Source organism: Colias eurytheme, chromosome 29 (assembly GCF_061535395.1).
Source record: "Colias eurytheme isolate Ceu_HAF_F1 chromosome 29, ilColEury1 Martin Lab GWU primary, whole genome shotgun sequence".
Classification (NCBI taxonomy): domain Eukaryota; kingdom Metazoa; phylum Arthropoda; class Insecta; order Lepidoptera; family Pieridae; genus Colias; species Colias eurytheme.
In genome coordinates, this window is record NC_143008.1 from 6,530,018 (window position 1) to 6,547,850 (window position 17,833).

A 17,833-nucleotide genomic window follows, 5' to 3' on the forward strand; every position below is an offset into this window, starting at 1 on the left:
ATTTGTATTGGTAACTATTAAAAAATATTCATTCGGTCATTCTCATTTTAATAGGTATGTAATAATTGCATTGAACACATAATATTGTGCATTTTATGGGCATTCATTTCTAAATAAGTTTTAAAATTATAATCGGTCAATATCCCTATCCACATCCACTTATTTTAGACAAGGCAAGTTAAACACGAAATAAACATAAAATACAAAATAATACTGATATATACTATATTTAGCCTCAATTACAACAGACTCATAAATCGAAATGCTTTCTCGCGACATGTTTATCTAAGAACAGCTGAGTAGTAAAGGCTTTTGGGCAGCTATGGCACGGATAGTTCAATTCAGAGTCCTTCTTCATTCTATGCGTCCTCGCCATGTGATTATACTTCCCCGATCTCGTCTTGAACGTTTTCTGACACGCTGAGCATTCATATTTATCCGCTCCAGTCTTATAATTGTGCACTTCCATCAAGTGCTTTTTACGCAACTCCCAGTTGGCGAAACGAGGCTTATCTTTACAGTACACACACATGTATGGGGTGGATGTGTGCTGAGTTTTTACATGGATATTTCGCTCTTGTAAGGTAGAGAACGTAGCTATACACCGACTGCAGTTGTATTTATTTTCGTGTGGTATTTTCGTGTGCGCTACCATCGCTGATTCAGTGATAAACCCCTCACCACACGTATCACAGACGTAATTCTGAAAATGTTCAGACGTATGTTTCTTGAGAGAAACAAAGTCTTTGAACTCATTCGGACACATTGTACATTTCCATATCGATCCATCGTTCAAACGAAAGGGTAATAGACCTATCTGCGCATCAGTGATAATCGGTTGCTGATGATCATTCTTCAAATGGTACGTCAACGTTTCGAAATTTTCTATGGGCATGAAGCATAGCTTACATTGTAAGTCCGTTATATCGATTTTCAAGTATTCCTTGCCGAGTTTCTTATAAAAAGCTGTTTGTACTTCGTAATTCTCATGTTGAGTGACCACATGAGCTCTCAAACTACTAGGGTTATTCGTTTGTACCCTACAAAATACACAATTGAAATTGCTTTTCCACGTTCTAAACGGACATGCTGTTGAACACTGGAGTATGATCTCAGCATTAGTGCGAGGTTTGAGCATTCTACCATTTCTTGCTTTGTAAGCCGATCTCAAACACTTCACCTGCCTATGATGGTCTTTTAGCGCGTGATCAGAAACGAAAGTCGTTCCGCATTTATCGCAGCTATAATTCATAAAATGAGTTAGTATGTGACGGTTGAAATGGATAAACTCCTTGCTAATTTTCTGACAGTACACACAGATCCATTGATTGCAATCGTTTTGTTTGTAAGGAAGTACGCCAAACCGCGCATTGAACCTAACAGGCTTATTATGCTCTCGCGACAGGTGCCCCATTAGGGTATCAACGTCTTGTATTTCCTGATCGCACAGCGTACACTTCAAACCAGTGATGTCAATCTTAACTAAATTATCCTTAGTCCTATAGAACACGTTTTTAAAGTCGGAATTCAAATGGTCGGCTCTCATGTGAAATCTTAGATTGGCTAACGAGTCATAATCATCGTGACAGTACGCGCAAAGAATTTGACTGAACCTCATTTTAAATGGATATGCCGTCGAGTATTTTAAGATGAGCTCCGCGTTACGACGCTGCGGAGTTTGATATATGAGTATTATTCTCTTAGCGTCATTACGCCCGCGTATTTCCAATTTGGACCCTAAAAACAAAAAACAAATTGGTCAGTCAAACAACCAATGCGGTATTCTACAAACGGTACGGTAACAATCCATGCACGTAACCTATCCTACGATGTTTTTATAAGCTTATTTAATTTTAAACATAATATGGGTAACTATTTTGCTAAGGGTCGACGATCGAAGTTCTTTTGTGGTTGGTTTTATAAATATGTGTACTACATCGAAACGTTTTGAGACGTTTTATAGAATTAATGGTCGAACGAATGTCGTAGGATATTTGAGTGATGAAATGAATAGGGCTGTGTTTAATCTATACTAATATTATAAAGCTGAAGAGTTTGTTTGTTTGTTTGAACGCACTAATCTCGGGAACTACTGGTCCGATTTGAAAAATTATTTCGGTGTTAGATAGCCCATTTATCGAGGAAGGTTATAGGCTATATTTCATCACGCTACGGGCAACAGGAGTGGAGCCACGGGGGTGGAGCCACGGGGGTGAAACCGCGCGGAACAGCTAGTCATACAATATTAATGTGTTTCATTCTTCAGAATGTTCTCAACATAACCTTCCCATAACAAATTCGCAATTATATAGGCATAATTGAAATCCAAGATTTTCAAATTTTCTTTATTTCAGAACAGAACTACAAACAATCTATACTAAGCAATTTGCACATCAGGATGATGAGTTTTCATATGCGACTTATAACTGACCCGCTGATTAAACTTCTTATTGCACGGCTTACACTCAAACCTCTTCACTTCATTATGAATCCACATGTGTTGGCTCAGATTGGCCTTCCGTGGAAACGACTTGAAACACACAGTACAATCGAATAGTTTCACACCAGTATGTACAACCAAATGCTGTTCCAATAAACGCTTGGTACTAAACTTTTTGCCACAAAACGAACAGACGAAGCAAAGCGCTGCGTGAGTAGTTACAAAATGATTCTTGTACGTATATCGCGTATCAAATTTCAGCCCGCATTCTGGGCAAGAATACGTCCTTTTCACTTGGCCATGCACTTTCACCAAATGCTTCTCTTTTTCCGACCATTTCATGAACCGTTGCAAACACATCGAACAGTGGTAGGACCAGCATTTAGAATTCTTCTCGACGTGTTCACGTTTCGCTTCCAAAGAACCAAACGTCTGTTTGCAGCGTCTACATATCCTCGCTGCGGATATATGTGTAAAGTTTATGTGATGTTGCAAGGAAGTTTTAGTCGGGTAGGATTTGCCGCACTCTTCACACGTAAAGTTCTGATAGTGGCTCGACATATGCCTGCTGAGTTGGCGCAAGCACGGAAAATTCTTGTCACACAACCCGCAGAGGAGTTTATCCTTTTCAAACTTGAAGGGCTGCACTCCCAAATGCACATCAAAGTTAATTTTCAAGTCGTGCGCATCGTTCAGATGGTGTGCCGCGTCTACGATCTTGTCGAAAGGCGTATTACATTGTCGGCAGCGTAGTTCTGTACAGTCTACTTTCAAATAGCCTTCGTAAGGACAGTGTGAGAACACCGTTTTCACTTTGATAGTATCGTGTTCCACGTTCATGTGCTTTCTGAATTCCGACGGATCCGTGTAATCCTCGCAACAGAACACGCACATTACCGTGTTCTCTGGCAATCGGAATGGGTAGGCGGTACAATATTTGACGATAATTTCGGCGTTTCGTCTCGCGATCGACAAGGGGACCGGGTTGTCTAGAACACACAGAAATGCCTTGTCATTTGCTGATATTTGAGTCCTAATCTTTTCAATATGGGAGGTGCACTTAAATTAAAGGGTACTAAGTCGTTTTCGATTAATGGTAGAATTACTGTTTGCTTGTATTATAAGTCAGTTATTTGGTAGTATTCAGTTCCTATTATTGAGCTAATATGAGACCAATCTATATAGTATTGCTTGAAATTTTGTATTTTTTTGTAGCATAAAAATGTTGTAAGATTAACTGCATACTAATCACTACATAGTATAAAACAAAGTCACTTTCTCTGTCCCTACATCTCTATGTCGATTTGTATGCTTAAATCTTTAAAACTACTCAACAATTTTGATGCGGTTTTTTTTATAGATATGTATTAGATTCTCTAGGAAGGTTTTAGGTTCATTTATTGGGTTTAGACAAAGCGGGCGAAGCCGCGGGCGGGCCGCTAGTATTTAATATGATCCAGATATAAATTCGACATAATAAGTTATAATGAATCGAAATAAAAGTCTAAAATCGTTCAACACAAATGTATTTATTGAAACGGCAAACTTAATTAACCATAATGAATAACTTAAAAATCGTAATTCTTAATAATAATATGTTATCATAAAGATACAATCTTTATACTCTCATAGTTGGCATTTATACAATTTATCATATTAAAAACAACAAAACTAAAGAAAGATGTTCTGAGAAATTTTATGAACACCACAGAGCCACCGCCTTCTCAACTACACAAATTGTAAGATGTACATCCTACTATTTTATATAAATATAATATATATTTATATTATATATCTTCTTTATATATAAAAATGAATCCCAAAATGTGTTGGTAAGCGCATAACTCGAGAACGGCTGAACCGATTTCGATAATTCTTTTTTTATTATATTCCTTGAAGTACGAGGATGGTTCTTATGTAGAGAAAACGTAAACATGTACCACGGGCGAAGCCGGGGCGGACCGCTTGTAATTATATATAAATATTAAATTAAACAACTAACTTCGAAACATTAACTGTCTTACAACAAAAAACTTTAGACAGGGTTTATCTTTAAGCGCGGGTTCTCTTTAATCTGGTTTTGTCGTATTTCACATAGACATTACTATTAAAGTGACAGATCCCTGGTTTAAAGTTAGACTGTGTTTAAATTGTTTTGTGGTAAGACCATAACTGATTTATTCTTTCACATATAACGTTGTATTTTGGCAGTGAATTTCTCACCCATTTTATAACTTTCGCTCTCTCTCGATGAATCAGAAAGAGATAGATGTTTTACAACTTTTTGGTACATTAATAAATGTCCATTTGTATGGACAAATTTGTAGAAAATTAAATAAAATAGTGGACGCATATTTTATCATTTTTATCCGAAGAAATAATAGTGTGCTTTTAAGCTTTGTGTGTGTGTGTGTGTCTATATGGCTATCTGTAAAATCGTAAATTCCGAACGGGTGATTGAATTTTACTGCGATTTTTTATATCGAAAGTCTCCAATGTTCAGTTCTTAGTTATTTCCGATAGAATCAATTAATCATGTAAAGATAATTGGCGATCAATGATAGTTCCAAGATCTTATATTTCAAATAGAAATTCTAAAACAAATTGCAGGTAATTCAATAAATATTGAGCCGTGATAAATTATTATTAAGATGTTATAATTTAAGAATTGACTCTATTCGCATAATATAGAATGGGATGCAAAATAATGTATCTCCTATCAAGGATTGGAACAAATTCAGATAATTGTATATTTTTCGATCCAACTTCTGAATGCCAATACAAAAATAATCTTTGAATTGCTTATTGAAAACGTATGATAATAAAATGCATTACTTAATCAATTTATTGTTACGAGTTGTGACTCCAAAGAGTCGTCAGTGTTGAATAATAATCATCCCATGATTTTTAGAGCGAGCGCGCACGAGCAACTTTGTCTCCGCAACTATTTTGTCTCTCCCATCAATTTGTATGGGGAGTTGCGTCGCTACGTGCGCGCACTTTCATACTAGCCCATAGGTGGGAGAGACAAAATAGTTGCGGAGACAAAGTTGCTCGTGCGCGCTCGCTCTTACAAAGCATAAGGTGACATTTAACATGCATTCTTTAACTTTTCTTACTTTGCTCATAGTGTCCTCTACTCACACTATCTTCTTATCTTCTTTTCTTATATATAAAAATGAATCGCAAATGTGTTGGTAAGCGCATAACTCGAGAACGGCTGAACCGATTTCGATAATTCTTTTTTTATTATATTCCTTGAAGTACGAGGATGGTTCTTATGTAGAGAAAACGTAAATATTATGTACCACGGGCGAAGCCGGAGCGGACCGCTAGTCATATAATAGAAGTCCTTTGCTAAAAGCAACGTAATTTCAAAATCACATAGATTCTATCAAACATCACTCTTATCAACACTGAGCAGGATCTTAACGTTTTTATTTTGCATATTTTGATAATCCTCAAGATCAGGGTGGTACGACTTCATATGGCTCTTCCAAGTCACCCTTTGATTGAACTGCTTGTTACACAGCGTACAGCCAAACCTCTTGAGTTCACTATGTATCCATAGATGCTGTATCAGATTCTTTTTCCTCGGAAAAGATTTCGAGCACACCGGACAAGGGAACAGTTTCTCTTTAGTGTGCACCACCCTGTGCTCATCTAGATTCTTCTTTGTGTCAAACTTAAGCCCGCAACACGTGCAAATGTATACATCCTCTGTGTGCGTCAGTCTAAAGTGCGTTCTATACTTTTTCCTATCATCAAACACTTCTGGACACTCCGGACATACGTATGTCTTTTTCGACACTCCGTGTACTTCACTCAAGTGTGTTTGCTTGCTTTTCCACGAGACAAATCTCTCGCTGCACATGTTACACATGTTGGTCCAGCACTTTTTCGACGTGTTAATGTGTTCGCGTTTCGCTTCCAGCGTGTCAAAGGTCATCTTGCACTTCCTGCATATTCTGTTCCCCCCACTATGTGAATAGGTTATATGATGTTTTAATGTCGTTATAGTGGAGTAGGATTTCCCACAAGCTTCGCACGTATACTTCGAGAAATGCGACTGTGTGTGTCTGCTCAATTGTCTGAGGCATATCGCCTTACTGGGGCACAGTGCGCACATGAGTTTATCGCCTTCCAACCGGAACGGCTGTATGCCCAAATCCTGAGACACATCTAGCGGTTTCTGGTGCATATCGAATAGATGGCTTGCTGCATTTTCCAGCGTATCAAGCCTCACTTGGCATATGCGACATGAAAGGTCCGTTATATCGGCTTTAAGGAAGCCCTCTGTTACGTGCGCGAAAGCCATGCGCACTTTGAACGTCGCATGTTCGTCAACCATGTGCTTTCTATAGCTGGGGCCGTCGTGAAAGCTCTCACAGCAATACACACAGACCATGGACTCCTCGGGCAGTCGGAACGGGTACAATGTCGTGTATTTCACCAGTATCTCTGCGTTCCGCTTGGCCATTATATACTCATTGCATACTTCTAGAACAAAAAGAAATGCCGGTGGTCATTTAGATGGTCTTTGGCATGTGTCTTCTTCTTCTATGTCTTGTGGTGGCTTGCGTTTAGGATTTATATCTATACGCTTAAAAAGGGCACGGACTATACTATAATCTTTTCCTTTTATGAGAAAAGAATTAGGATGCATTCACGGTATGGTACCAAAGAAAAAGGTATGCTTATAGCGTTTTATTGAGGAATAATTTTCAGTTAAAATCATGTGACGATTTATTTTAATGATATTATATTATTTCAAAACCAATATAATGAATTATGTAGTAAATGATCAAAGGTATTTCAACTAAATATAGAGATCTTTAAACATAATAACTCCTAATTTCAATATATTTTAACCACATTTTCTCAAAATATTTACGAATACAAAACTTAACCTATAAAATGAAAACAACAATAAATTCCTTAATCAATTTGTGCATCATCTTATAACAACATAACAATCTTATATTAATTAATGATATCATACATCTACCCTGAGGCCCGTTTCATCTCCATTTATCCGAAAAAAAAATCAAGAAAAATTTAAAACTTTATAATTAAAATAAAAGGATGTTTTTATAATTACTTATTAGTATATAGTTTATTTATATACTTATATATTTATGTATAGAAAATACAATCAATCGACTTTCAATTTACTTTCGCATCGTACAAAAGTATATAACTATGAACTAAATGTATGACGCTTTTTAAATAAATATAACAAAACAATACGACAATACTTTGCACCTAAATCGAATCGGATGCGAAACGCAAAAACTTATGACGTCATCAATCAAAAATCTACCAATTCTGGGTGATACGATTTCATATGCGTCTTCCAACTGACCCTCTGGTTAAACTGCTTATTGCACATCTTACATTCGAACCGTTTGTATTCACTGTGCACCCAACTATGTTGAATCAAATTCTTCTTCCTAGCAAACGACTTCGAACAGACCGTACAAGTGAACGCCTTCTCTTTAGTATGGGACACTACATGTTCATCCAACGATCTCTTATTATCGAATTGTAGACCGCAAAATGAACACGTAAATATATTATTCGTGTGCGATAGTACAAAGTGCGCTCTATACGGCGTCCACTTATTGAACACCATCGAACATTCTGGACATTTATACTCCTTTGGCCCTTGCCCGTGTACTTCGGCACAATGGGCAAATTTCGCCTTTCTCGTTAAGAATCTCATACCGCAGAACGCACAACTCATCGGCCAGCACTTCTCCGAGCTCAGTATGTGTTGCCTACGCTCTTCCGTGTTTTGAAAAACTTGCTTACATTTCATGCACACTTTGGCATCGCTGTGACCGTACTGAGCGTGTCGCTGCAAGTTCTCCCTATTTATATACGACTTTCCACAAGTCTCGCACGTGTATTTGTGGTAATGGCTACTCGTGTGCCGACTCAGTTCGCGCAGACACGGCACTTTGACGCTACACAACGCGCAAACCCACCTCTCTTGACCCAGTTTGAACATTTGCATACCAATTTCTACGTCTGTATTGATATCTTTTCCATGGGCCACTAGTAAATGCTTCGATATTTCCTCTAGAGTATCCAATTGGACAGAACATATTCTACACTTGAGTTCCGTGCAGTCGACTTTAAGATACTCCGTATAATTGTTTCCAATGTGCGCGAAAGCAGTTTTAACATTGAACTGCGCATGTTCGGTGTTCATGTGATCTCTATACTCTTGTGGGTCGTCATAACTATCGCAGCAGTAGACGCAAACCATCGAATTATTCGGTATCCTAAACGGATACGCAGTCGAGTATTTCAAGACTACCTTAGCGTTGAGACGCGCACCGACTAACCAATCGACTTCTAGAACAAACAAGAAATAAATGCCGTTGACATGTGCTCTACTGGTTAGATAAACATATGGTGTTAGATTGTCTTTAGTCGATAACTTAATGAATTCTCGCTCATATTTTAAAGTTAGTTATTATAAAGTAGGTTTACAAACGCGCAAACATCTTTGTATGTGGATGGTTGGATGGATAACATATTTTTTATTTTGATTCATTTTTTTGTATTTTTTTGTATTAATGGTTAATGGGTATGATATATGTTTATTTGTGTGTATATAATATTATCAGATTGAAACAAAAGAAAAATAAAATATCTCGTTTTAATGTTATCTAATAATTGTTTAATAATTCTTGTTCTTATACAGATTATATATGCGAAATGTTTGATTTTCGTGACAATCTCGCTTCACAAGTTTATGAACATATATAGTTTATATTATTTTCCATGGACAACAGTACAAAAAAGTAAGTAACCATCTTGTATTTAGCATATTATTTATGAGTAACAAAAACATCAAAATATTAAACGTAATAATATTAATTATTACAGCCATATCTTTCTTGTACACGCACTTTCTCACGCAAATTTTAATCAGTCTTGAACAGGTTTTAAAGATGAACTAATTTTCAAGAAACACAATCAACTTCTTTATATTTTAGCTGATAAGAACGACGTCCTAATCTGCTAGTTGTATGAAAAAAGGAATGAGGATTCACAACTACCCGTCAAAATTTACAAAATATCTAACCTAAAAATCTAAATATAAAAAAGAAAACACTATCTATATCTTAAACTAAATCTTTAAAAAAAATTGTCTTTGTAGCCTATCTTCCGACATTCGAACAATTAAAACTCCTACATTAAAAAAATAACCCAAATTAACATAACACATTTATTTACATCTGGTACCACAGTGGGGTTACCAAGACATCTTATAACTATATTATTTCTAGATTGGAAACGCCATAGCGCTAATCGACCTATAAAGCTCTGTCATTTTAACATGCTGGAAATAATACTGCTTTAAAACATCATGGGTTGGTCCGAAACTTGTTTCAGTGTTAGATAGCCCATTTATCGAGGAAGGCTATAGTTTATAATATATCATCACGCTACAACAAATAGGAGCTGAGAAACAACACCCACTTGTCACTAGTCTCACATATGTTTCGTTAGATGGCGCTCCAATCGCGACCGATTAACAAATTTCAACCCACAATGTTTACAAACGAGACAATCGCTCGAATGGTGCAACTTAAAGTGTTCGTAATACGCCGCTCCAGTTGGAAAAGTCATATTACAATCGGCACATCTATTCGCACGCTTCTCATTCCCGTGCTGACTTTGCATATGTTGCAATCTGGCTCTCCAATTATGGAATCTCTCTGGGCACTTCGCACAACTATATCGCATGCACGCTTTATCCGTTCTACAGTGTTTATCTTTCGCTTCCATAGTTGGGAAGATTCTGTCACACCGTTTGCAAACCACTTTGTATTGCTGATGTTTAGAACGAACGTGACGTAACAACCCCGTGGAAGCTACGTAGCTTTTACCGCAAACATGGCACACGTGTGTCAAGAAATGCGTTACTGTGTGCCGGTTTAGATGCAGTAAGGTCGGTACAGTTTTGTAGCAGACCGCGCAAACGAAGCTATCTTTCAGCAATCGGTACGGCATCACGCCAAACTTGGCATTCAAGTCTATCCCCATATTGTGGGCTGCCTTCAAGTGGCTCGCAATGCTCTCTATGTCTTCGAATTTTTCTGGGCATATCCTGCAGTGTAGATTCGTTAAGTCCGCTTTAATGAACTCCATTTTGGGTAAGTTGTGGAAAGCCACTCGTATACTGAAGGTTTCGTGTTCGTCAGTCATGTGCTGTCTGAATTCGTCCGGATTTTCGTACAGATCGTGGCAGTATACGCATAATATGCATTTATCGTTGACCCTAAAGGGGTAAGCAGTCGTGTGCCGGATTATAATCTCCGCGTTATTCCGTACAGGGTCTTCTGTTTCCGCTAAAACAGAAAAAGACCATCTGTACTATTAGGTTATCCAGAACGGGCGTGTTTCTTGCGTTTTTCCCACGTTCAGATTAATTCCAGTCCTAAATAGTGTAGGGATAGGGCCTAATTTTCAATGTTTCCGTAGAACTCTGTTTAATATACATAATACTGTATATGAATACCATGACATGTTTTAGTGGTACAATCGTCGTTATTTTACTGTCATGCAAGGATGATAGATTTTTTGCCTAACTTTCCTTGCCTAATAGTGAAATTACTTAGCAAATGAATCTCCAAAACAAGCCATACTTCTGATAATATTAAAAGTGTGTAAGAGTACTACGTACAGTCAAAAGTTATAGAGGCAAATGAACAATAGTCACATTAACTCCTTCGCATAAGACAGTATTAAAATACCTATCATGATTTGTCGATTGTCATTGGTCAAATGCGAAGTAAATAACGACAATACATCATAAGCCTTTACTTGTGTTGTACGTAGATTCTAACATCAAATATAGGTATAAATTCGGATAATTATATGTATAACATTTTATGTTCAAAGACATACTTCAACTTTTACATATCTATGAGATTTAATTTTGGTCGAAATTGTTAGTTTTTCCGTATATATCCAAGCAGCTGTGTGCTTCATAATTTCAGAATACGCATATTTCATATTTATGGTTGAATATAGTTTATCTATTATCTATGCTCCAGAGATAATATAAATTTCAATTATAGTTATATTTGAGTTAATTCGCTCCAAGTATAGTTTAAATAGTTCATCGATTTATATAATATAGTGTGATGGAAATAAAATATATTAAAAAATCAATAGCGATATGAAATTACGCTTATAAGAAAAATGGTGACGATTTCTGTGTAATAGTAAACTGTTTATTTTATTAATTCAATGTGACCAGATTTAGTTATCATACAATTATAGTATTTCAAAAAGAACATAGTATTTTCCGAGCTTTCAGCACATAGAGAACAAACTAAACATTATTTGAAAATAGTATTCACGTTTGAAGTTACATTCTGTGCTCCGCCAAATCAAGGTTTAAAAATACTTCGAAACTTACACTTTAACGTTTCATTCTAAGAAAAATTATAATACATAAAATAAACGAAAAACTATAGATAGCATTTTCTCGCTAAACCAATTAGGATGAATTTTACTAATTTTTCTCTCAATTCTCTATTCCTCACAAAAATCGTCAACAATTTTTCTCAAACTACAAAAACTTCGTAATTTCATCTCACTATTGGCAAAACACTACGCAGTTTCTTGGACAATATTGTGTATCGATGTTTGATTGATAAAACTAACCAATCAGAATTCATCGATTTTTATAAATTTTAATTTTAATATCGAATATACATTGGGTGTAGTATACTGTATATTTCTTAATATTCATAGAAAAATACACTTATATTATTTTTACGTTCCGCCCGACACTGTGCTCACATATACATATACGTATACTTATATTCATGAAAATTTTCAAACAAACCGGTTCAGCGGTTTTCTAATATTGGATACTAATATTATAAAGCTGAAGAGTTTGTTTGTTTGAACGCGCTAATCAAGGGAACTACTGGTCCGATTTGAAAAATTATTTCGGTGTTAGATAGCCCATTTATCGAGGAAGGCTATTAGGCTGTATATCATCACGCTAAGACCTACAGGAGCGGAGCCACGCGGGTGAAACCGCGGAGCACAGGTCGTATTGGATAACAGACACAAACACAAACTTTTACTATAACATACTGAGTGAGATGTTTGCAAAATGCAGTCTACAGACTTGCCTGTCTTTAAATGGCCTAACAATATCCACCCATGTCTAAATCTCTTAGCAAACAAAAAATTATTTTAAGCTATTGTCCAAAAAAACTCACAAAGTGTGGACACATTTCTCACACACAATATAAAACACTAAAACGGAATTATTCTAAAAATCGAATTGTTTGTGCATTGAAGACTTTTTGAAACAGTTTTAAGTGATAAACAGTGTTCATACCTTGTAAATAATCATGAAATGGTTTTTAAAATGTAAAAATATTTTCCTCTTTGTTTTAGATACTGCCATACTTATTAAATATAAGTCATTCGGAGATTATTTGCAAGATTTTAAAAATCGTATCAAAAGTACTAAGAAAAAATATTTTTACAAGAAGCATTTTTTGTTTTTATAAAAATCATCTACAATTTGAAAAAAAATCGGTCCAGTACATTTCGATTTTCAACAGACAACACTTAAAATTTTAATGTCACGTTGACAGATATAAGACAGATTAAAAAAGTCTATATTATCTATGGTCAAACTTGGAATGTGTCCACACTCAAAGCATACTAAAAAATACACACACTATCATACATTCTGCTTGTATTTATTTGATTATAATAAAATATCGATAAAAAATGTAAATGTAATTAAAATGAACAATTATTATAAAATTTTCCGACTATTTGCTATTTTGCTAATTATTTGGCTTGACCTGCATTGACCAGAGGTTAAAATAACATTACACAGTAAGATGTAGTTTTTAGTCCTAAATAAGTTGTTAAAATCGATGATAATATCTATACTAATATTATAAAGCTGAAGAGTTTGTTTATTTGTTTGAACGCGCTAATCTCGGGAACTACTGTTCCGATTTGAAAAATTCTTTCGGTGTTAGATAGCTCATTTATTGAGAAAGGCTATAAAATCTTATCTCGCTAAGACCAACAGGAGCGGATCACTGCAGGTAAATTACTGTTGATTCCATACAATAACTATACAAAAATGCCTATCCCATTTTCTTATCCTATTAAGCCATTTACAACCCACATTATAAATAAATAATAATAAATAAATATTATAGGACATTATTACACAAATCGACCTAGTCCCAAAGTAAGCTCAATTAAGGCTTGTGTTGTGGGTACTAGGCGACGATAAATATAATATTTAATAAATACATATATAGATAATAACACCCAGACCCAAGAACAAATAATTGAGTTCATCACACAAATATTTGCCCTGACCGGGGATCAAACCCGGGACCGTCGGCTTAGTAGGCAGTTACTTTACCACTGCGCCAACCGCGTCGTCAACATTAAATGTGGTTTATGTATGTACGGTACTTGTATCACTTATTACAAGCAGAATATATGATAATTCTAATAACTTGGTGTAGAAAGTCGTTTGGAATCTATTTATTCAGAGAAATCATAAGTTCTTTTTTTGGAATAAAACTATTTGACATAAAAATTATAATTTTCCATTGTTTTAATGTTTCGTTTTTTGGTAATAATTTCAAAAATTAGTTTTGATGCAGTTATGAAATTTAATAAACAAAAATATAACTATTTAAACATCCTAAAGAATATTTCTATAGCACCAAAAAGGTAACAGGCTATAGGGTACAGGGTATAGGGTATATATCATCACGCTAAGACCAACAGGAGATGAGCAATGCAGGTAAAACCGCTGTGCACAGCTAGTGTTAAAATAAATTCCAAACACACCCTACCAAGTTAAAACAAACAAAAAAACATAATCTCACCTTTTTTCTTCTTCTCCGGCTTAGTTTTACTAACGCTAGGTTTGACTTCCTTCACTTTCCGTTTAGCGGGACTGCTTTTCGTTTTAGACGCTTTCCGTTTAACCGCTTTAGCGTTATCCAATAGGTCCATAACATCGACGGATTCCTTTTTGGGCACTTTCGTCGCTAAATTCATTAGGGGCTGGTCGTCGACTGGAAAATGTATGATTTTTAGTGGTGATTTAAAAATTATGATAATAAATAATCCTTAATACAAAATTAATAATTCAATGAATTCCCTTAGTTGCAAGACATATGCTGTAAATTAAAGACGTTATTAAATTTGTTTTTGTTATAAGTATTTGCCTTCACAAAACAAATATTATTTTTATTTAAGGGCCGATTTTTCAATCCATGGTTAAAACTTATCCGCCCAATAAAGTATTACATGATAATATTAAAATGTCACCCGTAAACTGTCAAAGATGGGCAAAGAATACATTTTTGAAGTGGTAGTTTAATACGTTATTCGACGAATAAATATTAACCAAGGATTGAAAATACATACAATAATAAAGGCCCTTAATAGTCATAATACAGAGGTTTCAAACTTTAAAGTAAAACATAAAATAAATTGTCTCTATCTTCTTTCGAATGATTCAATTTAATGCAAAAAAAGACGGGTTGCACTCCGAGAGTGCCGGCAGAAGTGAAAACTTGATTATTAACGTTGAGCATGTTTGATATTTTGGAATGGTATCCGTCTTACGCTTTTTCGATCAGGTCACGTGTCCTGACGCGAGTTTAAGATTTTATACCCATTACAGAAAAAGTGCTCAACGCCGCTAAAGAAGTTTTCACTTCAAAAATTGTACAAGCTAGTCTGTAAAGAAACTGTTACAAGATAATTGCACTTACGATCATCATCATCATCAAGGAACTCGGGGGCAAAATCATCGTCATCATAACTGTTTTCTTTTTCCTGTTTGACATTCTCCACTTTTACTGAATCTTTGTCCGTTATGTCCATTGGTACTGTAATTAAATACAAAGAATTGTTTTAAATATCTTAATATATATAAATCTCGTGTCACAATGTTTGTCCTCAATGGACTCCTAAACCACTTAACCGATTATAATAAAATTCGCACACCATGTGCAGTTCGATCCAACTTGAGAGATAGGATAGTTTAAACATGTAGGTACCACGGGCGAAGCCGGGGCGGACCGCTAGTTATATTATAATAGTTACTTATGAATAAAGTAACAGGAGGAATTTTGTAACACTATGCTTTGTACTGTCCGTCTGTCTGTAGCTGTGTTAGTATACATACTGAAATCTGTAAAAATATGTGATGAGTTTTGATGCGCTTTTTTCAAAATAGATAAAGTGGATCTCGAGAAAGAACTCAGACTCAAACATTTATTTATTCAATTAGAATTCTTCTAGGAGCACTTTTGAAATGTCATTAGCAGCTTTAGCTTGAGAGAACAAATTTTAATGGTAGAAGTTGGTAACATCCGTGAAGTACCACTGTACCATTAAGTATACTTCCTTACTTAACAGTTTGAAAACCATTCATTTTGCTGTTAAAAATAATTATTTAAACGTACTTATTAATTATTTATATGACCGCCTCCTGGGTACAGCGGTTATCGCGTGAGCGTAGAACATAGGAGTCCTGGGTTCGATTCCCGGTGGAGGCGAAGAAAACATTTTTTCGGTCCGGCAGGACACAGAAGGTTGACCTACTTGTCCCAAAAGAAAATCGATCAGTGAAACCAATGTAATGCATCTACCCATTACCCCACAAGGGACATGGGACTTCACTTCATAGCATGTAGTATCAATACTCACTCTCAATATCCACAGCGCTGGCGGGATTGAAACACTGCAGGAACGTCTGTTCGCACTCCTTGACCTGCCGCTTGAAGTCTGCCGCATCTCGGAGACGAGATATACACGGCTCGCATATCAGCCGACTGTGGCTGTTCGGCGTGCCGGACTGCGCGTAGGATACCTGGGGAAAGATAAAAGATGTTTATTTCCCTGCCTCATGATCAAATTTTTTAAATATGATTGTGTATACATATACATGAATAAACCAAGAATTATTATGAACTAGCTTTCCGCCCGCATTTTCAAAGATAAACCCGCATAGTTCCCGTTCCCGTGGGATTTCCGGGATAAAACCTATCCTATGTGTTAATCCAAGTTACCCTCTATATGTGTGCTAAAATTCATTGTAATTGGTTCAGTAGTTTTTGCGTGAAAGATGTGCAATCCATATAAATTTATCCATAATTAAATATCACACTGCATCTTGAAAAATTCTTTTGGTATTAGATAACCCATTTATCGAGGAAGGTTATAACTTATAAGGCTATATAACATCACGCTAAGACCAACAGGAGCGGAGCAATGCGGGTAAAACCGCGGGACACAGCTAGTCGTAAGTACAATTCAAACAGGCAAAAGAAGGATAGTTTTCGGATATATTATTCAAATCCGAGCTTCTTGACGAAAACCCTGTTTATTTAGATTCTTTTAGATTACTGACTAACCATTTTCTTAAAATACAATCGCTTTCCTCATATTATTATAGACAATAGAAAACAAGTAAGAAATCAAGATTCGAGAAATTTGTATTGATTTTATTATCCAACCAAAGAAATGGCACCTATTGCCCTTTCATCTAACATATACTCAAAACACTTTTCGATTGGTCGGATTATCGCATTCTTTAGAAAATGGACGCTTCGAAGACGCTCTGAATAAATCGATAATACAACACTTACGGTTAAATCGAATGTTTCTAAAAGCATTTCAGCGTAAACTTCTCTCTTTCCCATCCAGAAATATTCAGTGGAAATGTCCTTATAACAACCCTCGGAGAGGCAACATCGGCACACAGTGGGCCCCGGTCGCCACTCATTACTTTTTCCATCCATTTTTTATGTTATTATAAGATTTACTACAATTAACACTATTCACATACTATTTTTAACACCTAACTAAGCATTTTGCAATCACTTTTATCTAATGCTTATCCTATTTCTTGTGTATCTTGATTTTTTCATTTGACTACAAAAACTAGACGCCATTGATGCAATCGTAGACGCCAAACGATTCAGACATCAATGTTGCCCGAACAATTATCTGAAAATTCTTAATGTTCTCAAAAATAAAATACCAACATAATAGGCATGACGAAAGATTTTCAAAACCTCTTCTATAATGTGTGTATACGTTTATTAAACAAGAAAAACCCTATAGTTCGCTCATATAATTAAATTTAACGAAGATAAAAGCCATTTTTCAATAAATATTTATTATCTGTGCCAAAACAGCTCACAGGTGTCATGGCGTAGGCGTGACGTCACTCTTATAGAATCTAAGGGCGTATTCAGAAAGAAAGCTTGAAACTTATAAGCGCTTATCGGCGCTTGTCATGTTCATATATTTTCCTGTCAGTTGACAGGAAAATGACAGGAA

At 35.8% G+C, this 17,833-nt stretch overlaps 1 protein-coding gene across 18 annotated transcripts in view; it reads right to left on the minus strand.

The window, feature by feature from the left end:
- Positions 1 to 17,467, minus strand: part of LOC149896331 (zinc finger Y-chromosomal protein 2-like) — a 48,360-nt gene extending 30,893 nt beyond the window's left edge. For 13 of the 18 annotated variants that reach the window (XM_090117870.1, XM_090117860.1, XM_090117862.1 and 10 more), the window contains exons 1-4: positions 17,137 to 17,467; positions 16,196 to 16,358; positions 15,256 to 15,372; positions 14,359 to 14,550 (exon numbers count right to left, since the gene is read on the minus strand). In XM_090117870.1, coding sequence (XP_089973996.1) covers positions 14,359 to 14,550; positions 15,256 to 15,372; positions 16,196 to 16,358; positions 17,137 to 17,289 — 625 coding nt within the window. In that variant the 5' untranslated portion in view covers positions 17,290 to 17,467. Of the gene's footprint in view, positions 1 to 235; positions 1,738 to 2,330; positions 3,430 to 5,770; positions 6,941 to 7,545; positions 8,804 to 9,736; positions 10,810 to 14,358; positions 14,551 to 15,255; positions 15,373 to 16,195; positions 16,359 to 17,136 lie in introns of those variants that run through there. The other 5 variants (XM_090117854.1, XM_090117868.1, XM_090117861.1 and 2 more) reach the window with 5 other exon arrangements.
- Between the last annotated feature and the right edge of the window lie 366 nt (positions 17,468 to 17,833).